At 31.5% G+C, this 11,978-nt stretch overlaps 1 protein-coding gene across 1 annotated transcript; it reads right to left on the reverse strand.

Annotated features, from left to right (window-relative positions):
- Window positions 1–11,058: 11,058 nt before the first annotated feature.
- On the reverse strand, window positions 11,059–11,733 carry LOC130451908 (craniofacial development protein 2-like). The gene has a single exon (XM_056791261.1). The coding sequence runs from the start codon at window positions 11,731–11,733 to the stop codon at window positions 11,059–11,061; it is 675 nt and encodes a 224-aa protein (XP_056647239.1).
- Window positions 11,734–11,978: the final 245 nt, after the last annotated feature.

An 11,978-nucleotide genomic window follows, 5' to 3' on the forward strand; every position in this document is an offset into this window, starting at 1 on the left:
GACGTTTAAACGAATACCAGTCCAAAACTCAAAATTTAATTAATCTTTATTCTTCATCCGATGAAATCTTTGATTAAACTTTATACCGGAATTATCAGAAATATCATGAGGCTTTAAATACTAAGAGTTCAGTTTTGTGGTCACGTATATTTCAGACACAACAACCTGAGAAATCGCGCGCCTAGTTGTGCATACAAAAGCTGATAGTTTCCCTCGTTAACACAGTTATAATAATTTAAAATCCCTTACGGATCAAAGTCCCGAAGATTTTTCTACAAATTGAGGTCATTGTACCAAACATCCATATGAAGAATATTTTTTTAGTCTGTTTTTATAAAAATTTAGAAAATACGAAATAGGTTATGTCACCAAATTTAATTGCTGTGAATTTTTTTGAGGGGCTATTTAAAGTCAAAAGTTTATGTTACATTTATGTAAGGAACAATGAAAAAAGAGAATGAAAATAAAAGTTGGATGATCGAATAGTTTTAGTTTGAAAATAACAAGGTATAAGACATCAATCAATTCAAAATATGAGTCAAATTCACTTTAGACACAATCCAAATTACAAATATAATGATATTAATATTCACTATCTATGGAAATTTAAATTCCCGGATCTGATCGACGATTGAACAAAGTCATAGAACATTCTAATCCCGGAGCTTTTGGCGAACATCAAAGTGTATTTCGAACTAGAGTTTCCATAGATCATCCAATCGTTTTATCCTAATTTCACAAAATCTGGTTGCAATTGTGAAGAATCAGCGATCAATGTTCAATTTGGTGAAGAATCAATTGAACTACTCATATTATTGGTTGTTATACTAATAGATGGAGTATTGTCATTATTCTCAGTAGTTCTAGAATCACTAATTTCATTTATTATTTATTCTGCTACTTTTTTATTTTTTTTCTGTATCCTTATATTCTGCTTGATTGCGATTGGAGGAAGCCTGATGTGAGAAGTATTTTTCCTTTTATTATTCGAAGTCCACGAACTAGTGATCAGTGGCGGAGGACTGCAAATTTTTTTTAGATACATTCTAACAATACTTATTTAAAACAAAAGAGCAGAATACATTTGTACAAACTATAATTATCGAAATTCAATTAGTTTACCTGAATTACAAAATATTTTCTGTAGCTAAGGTGAATAATAATTTTTTATCGTATTGATTGTTACTGACATTTTTTAGGGAAATTTGATTTTTCCTCCGCTGTAAAAACGAGATATTTTTTTATATAGTATATTTGTCGAAAGACGACTCCTGCAGAGATGAAGTATACTAGCTATGAGTTCGAAGTACTCGCCATTATTAAAAGTGTGAAGAAATTCAGAATCTACTTGCTAGGAACGAAATTTAAAATAGTGACAGAATGTAATGCATTTATAAAAACCATGGAGAAAAGGGACCTTACAACAAGAGTTACACGATGGGCCCTGATGCTAGAACAGTATGAAATTGAGTATAGACGAGATGGCGATAAAAAGGATTTTGACTACAGAAGAGTATGAAGATTTTTATTTAGAGCATGATATATTGTTTAAATACGATAATGGTTTAAAATTACTTGTCATTCCAAAGAACATGCAGACTTAAAAAATAATAATAAAAGCCCACGAGATAGGAGATAGATTTTTCTACAAATTGAGGTCATTGTACCAAACATCCATACGAAAAATATTTTTTTAGTCTGTTTTTTTAAAATTTTAGAAAATTCGAAATAGGTTATGTCACCAAATTTAATTGCTGTGAATTTTTTTTGAAGAGCTATTTAAAGTCAAAAGTTTATGTTACATTTATGTAAGGAACAATGAAAAAAGAGAATGAAAATAAAAGTTGGATGATCGAGAATAATGATCCAAAGATATTAGATGGTGAAAAGATTGATTTTCGAAAGAAAAGTGATGAGAAACTAAGGGTTAATAACTATGGATAGGTACAAATGGGAAGTATTGCTAAATAAGCTTAAGTTTGAGGATGAACTTACCTTGAAAATGGCTTGAAAAGAAACTTCCGGAGTTGGTAGTAAATACAAATAATCATAATAATTTAAGAAATTGTATAATAATGATTCTGAATATTTACATTTTGTGCTTCAATCAACAAAACTCTTTCGCTATTCTTAGTTTTATCCTTAACATTGTCTTTTTTATAAGAAAATTCATTATCTTCAGACGTATCGCAATTATCGACATTTTGGTTTTTACAATTGATTATTTGTATCCAAAATACTTATTATAACCTTGAAATATTCTTCTTCTTTTTTATACGTCTGAGCGGTGTCAGATTCAATTAGACACTGTTTGAATCGGATTGCGGAGTCTAAAATTGCTAATAAAAATAAATGGATTCCCCCCCAAAAAAAGTAATAAAAGTCAACAAGCTATATAAATGTATTGAAATCCTCAACGGACTCTCGGAGTCCGGAGGGTGGCTTTCCGGATTTCGAGATAACTAATGTAAATACATACTGAGGAAAACAATCTTTATGTGGGATGTTCCATACACTTCCTGGTGGTATCTGACTCCTCCAGAGAATATAGATAGAGCATCAAGCATCATCTAGGTGTCTTTATCAAAATAAAAAACAAATTCGCTCTCATTAAACATTACATCTCTTGCAATGACTACTTTCTGTTCCATGATATCCCATAATCTGTATCTGTATCCTGTCATTGTGTATCCAATCATCATACACTTCTTCGCTTTAGAATCAAATTTTTTTCTAAATTGTTTTGGAATGTGGCAATATGCTGTAGATCTAAAAACTCTTAAATTACTAATGTCCGGTTTCTTCCCATTCCATATTTCAGCCGGAGTAACTTGTAAAGCACTACTTGGGCTTCTATTTAGAACGTATGCTGCTACTCGAACTGCTTCGCTCCAAAATTCTTTAGGAATATTAGCGTCTTGCATCATGGTCCTTGCTTTGTCTACCAAGCTTCTATTAAAGCGTTCTGCCTTAAGTACCATTTTGTTCAGGACTGTAAGGTGTTGGATAGTCAATAAATGTCCCATTCTCCCTGCCAAATTGCTTTATTTCATTTGTAATGTATTCTCTTCCATTGTCACATCCCAATGTAGCTAATTTTAAATTAAACTTAGCCTGAACCATTCTCACATATTCTCGGAAACATTCATACACTCCACTCTTAGCTCTTATTACATAAACGTAAACAAAATTTGAATAGTCATCTATGAAAGTTACAAAGTACTTGCATTGTTCGTGACTAATTGGAGTTATTGGTCCTGCAACATCTGTGTGCACTATCTCAAGTAACCGTCTCTTGTGCGCGTTCCAAAATTCAACCTGGTCATTTTACGCTTTATGCAAGATTCACAAAAATCAACTTTACCTATTTTGAGATTTTTTATACCAGTTACCAAATTATTTTTAATTAATACATGACATACATGACCTAATCTTTGATGCCACAATTTTATTTCATCATTTTCATTTTCAATATTTAAAGACTCTACATTATTTACTTCAAAGGATATTTCATATAAATTGTTTCTATAACCAATTCCGATTAATTTTATTCGCTATACATTAGTACCTTCCCTTTTTCAAAAACAACTTTTACATTTACACTTTCTAACCTTTTTACAAACAATAGATTTCTCCTTAAATTTGGGACATATAGAACATTTTTAATTTTACATTTGATTTCTTTTCCATTGACCTCACTAAAAACTTCAATATTTCCTACTCCAATGGCTTCCATGTAATTGTTGTTTTTTGCAACCGCTATTTTAATGGGTTTTTTCAACTTCATAAAATCATGAAAATACATTTTATCATTTACTAAATGATCAGTACACCCTGAATCGATATAAAATACTAAATTTTGGTTACTTACAGTTTGGTAACAATCTTCTAAATTAGAGTTTAAATTTGACAAAATACAAATACCTTGTCCATCTTGTACCTCAAGTTCAGTTCCTTCTTCATGTTCCATATAGTTTGCTCCCTTATTGTTATTGTCCTGATACTCATGGTTATAATTTCTTCTATAGCTTGTTTCTTTATATCCTCTTCCTCTGTATCCAAATCCTCCTCTATAACCATTTCCTTGAAAATTTCCAGTAAAATTCCCATAACCCCGAAAAATACTTTGACCTCCAATAAAACTGTCTCTGCTCGAACCTCTGTTTCCTCCTCTCTGATTTCGACAATTTTTCCTATAATGATCGAGAATAATGATCCAAAGATATTAGATGGTGAGAAGATTGATTCGGAAAGAAAAGTGATGAGAAACTAAGGGTTAATAACTATAGATAGGTACAAATGGAAAGTATTGGTAAATAAGCTAAGTTTGAGGATGAACTTACCTTGAAAATGGCTTGAAAAGAAACTTCCGGAGTTGGTGGTAAATACAAATAATCATATTAGTTTAAGAAATTGTATAATAATGATTCTGAATATTTACATTTTGTGCTTCAATTAACAAAACTCTTTCTCTATTCTTAGTTTTATCCTTAACATTGTCTTTTTTATAAGAAAATTCATTATCTTCAGACGTATCGCAATTAATAGATGTAATAACACCGTCCGATTGCATCTTAAATCTCTTCATTCTTCGATGTTTGATGTTTTCGTCTTTGGTAGCTTCGGGTGTTGGTTTGGAATTATCTCGAGCGCTCGAACTCGTTGGGACGCTACTACAATCGGTATTACTATCCGTAGCGGTTGTCTCATTTCTCAAATTTTCCATAATTTTGCGTTTATAACTCAAAGGACCCGGTTTAATAGCATCGCAAAAGCAACGCTTCTCTTTTCTCAACCTAGACATATCGGTTTTCAATTTATATCAATATTTGACATACGACCGCGTTAATGTCAAATTTAACTGACATAACCTCAAAAAAACATTTTGTTTTTTACAATTGATTATTTGTATCCAACATACTTATTATAACCTTGAAATATTCTTCTTCTTTTTTATACGTCTGAGCGGTGTCAGATTCAATTAGACACTGTTTGAATCGGATTGCGGAGTCTAAAATTGCTAATAAAAATGAATGGATTCCCCCCAAATAAAGTAATAAAAGTCTACAAGCTATATAAATGTATTGAAATCCTCCACGAACTCTCTGAGTCCGGAGGGTGGCTTTCCGGATTTCGAGATAACTGTTGTTATTTATTACATAGCAGTGTTGATTAAAATTAATCTAGGTCTTTATATACATTTTATTTAAATCATCATATATATACATCATCTATCACTTATATCTTATAAAACCAACCATGTGCTAATAACCCGGTAAAACTATATATTAACTTAACCTTACTTTTCTCAATAATAATCAACTTCAAAAACAAACTATGTACATAGAACATTAAACTACTATTTATACAAATCAAGCGCCATCTCTATAAGAAAGCATTAACTTAAAATAACTCCTAAAGATTTCTATTATAACACACTCTCTTAATGCGCATCTTATAGAGTCTATACATTAATATACAATCATATTCAAAATATTACCTATATTACATGAAATTAACAAATAAAATAAAATCAACCCTCTCTCGTTTCAAAATCTAAACCTAATTGTTTACAATTTGAGTAAAATTGTGGTTTTTGCAATCCTTTTGTTAATAAGTCTGCTAACTGACATTTTGTATTTATATATTCAAGGACAATACAATCATTTTTTACATTCTCATGAATAAAGTTATATTTTATGTCTATGTGTTTGACACGTTTATTATTCTCAGGATTTTTAACAAGTGCAATACAACCCTGATTATCTTTAAATACTTTAAAAAAATTCACATCAAGATTCATATCTAGCAACAATCTTTTTAACCACATAGAATCCTGAACAGCAGCACATAAAGCTATCAACTCCGCTTCAGTACTGGACAATGCGACACAGTTTTGCTTTCTGGTTACCCACAATACTATATTACCAAAAACTTTAATAACGTACCCCGACACTGATCTTCTGTCATTCACGTCTCCTGCCCAATCCGAATCTACATAACAGCTCAATGGTAATTCATTCATTCTCCTTTCATACTTTAATCTTGCCTTTAATGTTACTTTTAAATACCTTAACAGCCTTTTTAGTCAGCAAAAGACAATGTAGAACTAGTTTCAATTTTACATGACATATACTTTTTCAATTTGCATGGCGCCATACCCTACAACTAGAAAATACATGTGAGTAGCGTTCAACTTAAATAATCGTTTTTCTAAGTGGAATTAAATGATTATAGTACAAGATGTAAATTTTCACTTGCAGAAGAAAAATGTTCATTAATAATCACCTATTTTGAGAAGAAACGGTTAATTCTTAAGGTGGAAACATTTTCCATAAACTATATTAAAATTTGGATCTAAAACCACGTATTAGTTGATAACAAACAAATAATAAATGATTGTGTTGTTTGTTGTTGGAGACGTTGATAGATTTTGATAGGAAAATAATAATTAGAGTAGAGGATAGAAGTTTTAGTAGGAACTGAATTATAGCAGATATTATCTCGTTAGATCATCCTTTTTGATAACCTCGTTTTATAGAAAAACGTCTGTGGAACTGATCTAATTAAATACGTATATGTTTTAATCAAATAACTTCTGAAGAAATCCCAAAAATATGTAACCAGTGAAGGTTATTACCTCATATTCGAACCGCCCTCGTATTAAAAGTTTACAATTCATCAGCACATAAATCTTGGTTGATAATTTTTGGAAGAAAAAAAATAATAGTTCGATTAAAAACGGTTTATCTCGATATCTGGCAGTCTTATAGAAGTCTTATAGAAAAAAGTTAAATGACAAAGTTGTAAAAAATTAAAAGATCTATAACTTTTATTTCAAAATTTTTTTCACATAAACTCAAAATTTAATCGAAATTTGTGTTTGCTTTTTACGTAAAAAACCCACATTCTAATATCTAGTTCTACAACAATAATTGACGGTTTATTTATCAAAATTGACAGATCTGTTTTGACACCTGTTATAATCACTGATTCGTTTACTATAATAATGAACATGAATATATTAAGAAGAACAACCAACTATACTTCCACGCAAACGGATGTACATTCCCCATAGTACTTTTGGAGAAATTACCTCGTGTACCACCAAGACATTCTTTACGTAGAAAAAGGCTTAAAATATCTATAAAGAAGAATCAAACGGTGAATTCCACGTTGACCGACATCGATAAACCGATAATAACTAAATCGAAGAAAACCGTTAGATTCGTGAGTCCAGTTGAAAGAAGCGTTGAAGATTTGAATGTATCTATCATGTTAAGCGAACCTTCTAGTTATAAACAAGAAGATCTCAAACTGGGTACTATTATTGAAAACGATAACGAAGATACGACAATACCTCAACTAGAATTAGCTTTCGATGAAGACGCAGTCGATACTTCTAATCGTGAAGAAAAACCAGACAATGATTCCGAAAATGTAGATGATGTTGGAATAGTTACTATTAGAGCTCATACTGTTATTATTAATAATCATTTTATCAAATAAATAACTTTAATTTGTTAAATTGTATGAATAAATTTATTTAATATATATATATATATATATATATATATATATATATATATATATATATATATATATATATATATATATATATATGTATATATGAAAGTTGTTGTTTTTTTGAACATTATACAAAATTATAGTTTCTGAACATCGTCGTTACTTTCGTTACTTTAACAGCTTCATTCTACCACCGTCTGCAACTTTTATTACGAATTTCCATGTTTTATATATTATATACATTATTGTTTTTGGAAGTTTTTTTTGATAAAATGTATACCAGTTTTTTTATTACATTTTTAATTATTCAAAGAAAAGATGGATACATAAACACGAACCAATCAACTCTAATTGGAAAAGTGTCATAGAAAATAAATACAAAAAAGCGCGCTTGCACCATAAAAAAATCAAATTGATGTGAATCGGGGAGTGATTATTTAACCGATAAACGTGTTTGGTTTTCTATATTTTTCTAAAAATTTGTTCTATCCATTATGAGCAATTGTTTTTGATTTTTTTTTTTGGTTTCCAATATATAGAGGTTGATGAATTTTGGGTTGGAACTCAACAACAACGAAACTACCATTTTTTTAAATAAATTTTACACTGTTAAATATTTTTCTTCGACATTGTTTAACGTAAGACTTACACGTTACTTTTATTTTTGTTTTTATATATTTTTGTACGTTTTTAGACGTTCTTTTATTAAATTTTTACTAATAACTACATATTTAGTATAATTTTTGTCTATTTTTCGACATTATTTCAATTTAATTTTGAAATACTAATAAAAATTTGACGTTTTTTAAAATAACAGACTCCAAAAATAAAGAAAATTTAGAAGTATGAACATATTAAAAGGTCTAAAAAATAAGAAATTAAATAAACATATACAAAAGTCAGATAAATAAACAGTTTATCTTCAGTTTCGGAAGATGATATAACTTGGTTATCGAAATGCGCGTCAATCTATATCGGCGTAAACAATGTATTTAGTCTGTTTGGTTATATAGCCACTGCTTTTTATAAATAAATCCCTTGTAGTACGCTGTATATGAAAATAAACTTGTACATTTCGTATAAACAGTATGTAATGAATTAACATAATAATTCATTCAGTTTTACGAATTGAGAAACGTAATAGGCTAAAAATCGATTATGAACAATTATTCGAGTGGTAATCGTTTGTCAAGATATGCCAAAGAGTTTCATTACATAATGAAATTCGAATGTCCAGAAAAGTGGCTTAAAATATAAGGAGTAGACATGTCTAGGTCAGGCTAGGTACTGAAAATTTCTCTATTACGACCTCGTTGTGAAATTTTTTATTCGGAATATTTTTCGCAACCTATTTTATTTTGGGGGATATTTTATGTCTTTTTTCCAGGACATACATGAAGTTCTAACGGAGTGTAAAACTTTACGTTGTATAAGTTTTTATTAATTTTGTATTTTTGTAACTTTTCATTAAATTAAATCGTTGAATGCAATCTATTGTTGGTTTAATAGTCGAAATTATTTTATTTTGAAAATGGACGTTCACATATATTGTTTGATATATAAAATAATCTTGGATCTTATTTTTCTTCTTCTTATTATTATTTTAAGACTGTGTCTTGTGTTTTCAAAGAGGCAGCCTAAGTTCTGACTGCGAGGACCAGCTCTCATACCAGCGCTTTGGTGGTCTTCCAGGCGGTCTACTTGTATTGGGTCTCTCTTCCTTTGCGATTTTCGCCAGTCGATCGTTGTTCATTCTATTGACATGATCTCTCCATGCTCTTCTTCTAGTTCTGACCCATCTCACTATATCCGGAACGTCACACATTCTTCTGATTTCATTGCTCCTTATTCTGTCTCTTGGTGTTTTCCCTGTGATTGAGCGTAATGTCTTCATCTCGGTTGTTCTAAGAATCCGTTTAGTAGTTGCAGTCTCCGCTCTCGTTTCTATGGCGTTTGTCATTACTGGTCTGACACAAGTTTTATTATCCGTGTTTTGCTTTCGATACTTGAAAATTTATTCCTCCATATCACGGTTCGAAGGAATCCTGATATCCTAGATGCTGCTGTTGTTTGCGTTTTGACTTCTTGTTTCAAGTTCCTATTGCTCGTGATGCTAAGCCCTAAATATTTAAAAGACATAACCTGCTCTACACTTTTATTATAAATTGCCAGTTTGCATCTTCTTGGTTCTCTCGCTATTGTCAAGGATTGTGTCTTTTGTTTCGATATGATCATATTGAATTCTCCTGCAACTGTTTCAAGTTCCTATTGCTCGTGATGTTAAGCCCTAAATATTTAAAAGACATAACCTGCTCTACACTTTTATTATAAATTGCCAGTTTGCATCTTCTTGGTTCTCTCGCTATTGTCAAGGATTGTGTCTTTTGTTTCGATATGATCATATTGAATTCTCCTGCAACTGTTTCAAATCTGTGTAGCAGTTTTTGCAGATTATCCTCATCTTCAGATATCACAAGCGCGTCATCAGCGTAGCAAACTATCTTAAACTCATGTTTTCCCATTCTGTATCCTCTGCCTGCCGTTTTGACTTCTTTTATGATTTCGTCCATTATAATGTTGAAGAGTATTGGGCTGAGACTATCTCCTTGTCTGATCTCTGTTGATACTGGCATTTTACTGGAAAGTTCGTTGTTTACTCTTACATATGTGCTATTTCCGTTGTTCATGTCCCGAATGATGTCTATTGTCCTTTGGTTTACGCCTCGTTTTTTTAGTAGCTCAATGACGTCATGTAATCTCACTCTGTCAAATGCTTTTGTTAAGTCTATGAAGCACATAAACGCGGTTTTATTGTACTCTATGGCCTTTTCGGCAATCTGTCTTAAGATGAATATAGCGTCTATGGTTGATCTATTTTTTCTAAATCACTGTTGTTCTTCGCTCATGCCGCTACTTGAGATTTCTTCTGCAATAATTTTTGTTAGTAATTTTGAAGTCGTGCTTAGGAGGTTGATCCCTCTATAATTATTTGGATCTTTCTTTTCCCCTTTTTTAAAGACGGGGATCGTTATGCTAACTTTCCATTCCCTTGGTACTTTTCTCTGGTCGTATATCTTGTTGAACATGACATGCATTTGGTCTATTAATTCATTGCCACCATATTTAAGAAGCTCGTTATTAATGTTATCCAGCCCTGGTGATTTCCTATTTTTCATCTTGCGCATTGTTGCTTCAATTTTGTCTATTGATATTAATTGTTGTTGGATGTCTTCTCCTTCCTCAGATATATTTTCTTGTTTCTGTTCTGTGGATTGACTTCTTATTATGTCACCGTAGAGTTCATGGAAATACCTTTCCCATTCTTTTAACGTTATTGTTTTCGTGTGGATGTATTCATTGATTGGTCTTTTGATGTTCCTTATCATATTCCAGATCTTTTTTTGTCCCCCATATAAGTCATTTTCCATGTCTGATGAGTATTTCTCCCAGAATTGTCTCTTAATCGTTTGTATTTCCATATTTGTCCTATTCCTCACGACTTTATAATCAGCATATGTTATTGTTTGACTTCTATATTGAAGATATGCTTTCCTTTTTTCTTCCGCAAGTGATTTGATTTCGTGTGTGAACCATGGTTTCGTGTTGAGCTTTCCGTTTACCTGTTTTCCTGTTCACCTTTCGTTTGCCTAATGTTTCTTCTGCAGCTGTCCTTATATTAGTACTTAATCTTTTCCATGCTAGTTCTACGGTATCATCTTTCAAGATCTTGTTTTCATTTATTGCCTTCCTTAGTCTTTGCTGGTAGAGGTATTTTGTGGTATCATCGCTAAGACTTTCTATGTTCAGCTTTTCTGTCACTTTCGGTTTGTTCTGGGTTTTCCTTTGTACGCAGTTCCGCATTATGGCTAGCACCATATGGTGGTTAGTCCCTGTGTTTACTGAGGTTAATGTTCTGACATCTAATATTTTTGAGGGATGAATATTTCTGCTTGTAATAATGTAGTCTATAATCGATTTATGTCCTCTTGTGTTCTCGAACGTATACTTGTGCTGTTGTTTATGGGGATAAAACGTGTTGTTAATGCGTAATTCATTATGTGCACAGAATTGTATGAGTTGTTCTCCATTGCTGTTGAGTGTTTCTTCGTTAAACCGATTCTTAATTCCACTAATAACCTCGTTACCAATCCTTCCATTAAAATCCCCCAGTATCATAATTTCGTCTTGCTTCGGTATATTATCCATGGTGATCTGCAGTTCATCATAGAATGAGCCTGTTTCTTCTGACTTTTACTCGTATCAGGAGCATACACGCTTAATGTATGGGTTTTAGTTGTTTCTGTAAATTTAAACGTGGATTGTAGCAGTCTGTCGCTTATATACTTTATGTCTATTATGTTTTTGTCGTATTTCTCCTGAACTAATAGGCCTACTCCCGATGCTGCTCTTTCATCTTTTGGTTTCCCATTATATATCAATGTATACTCCGC

Source organism: Diorhabda sublineata, chromosome Y (assembly GCF_026230105.1).
Source record: "Diorhabda sublineata isolate icDioSubl1.1 chromosome Y, icDioSubl1.1, whole genome shotgun sequence".
Classification (NCBI taxonomy): Eukaryota; Metazoa; Arthropoda; class Insecta; order Coleoptera; family Chrysomelidae; genus Diorhabda; species Diorhabda sublineata.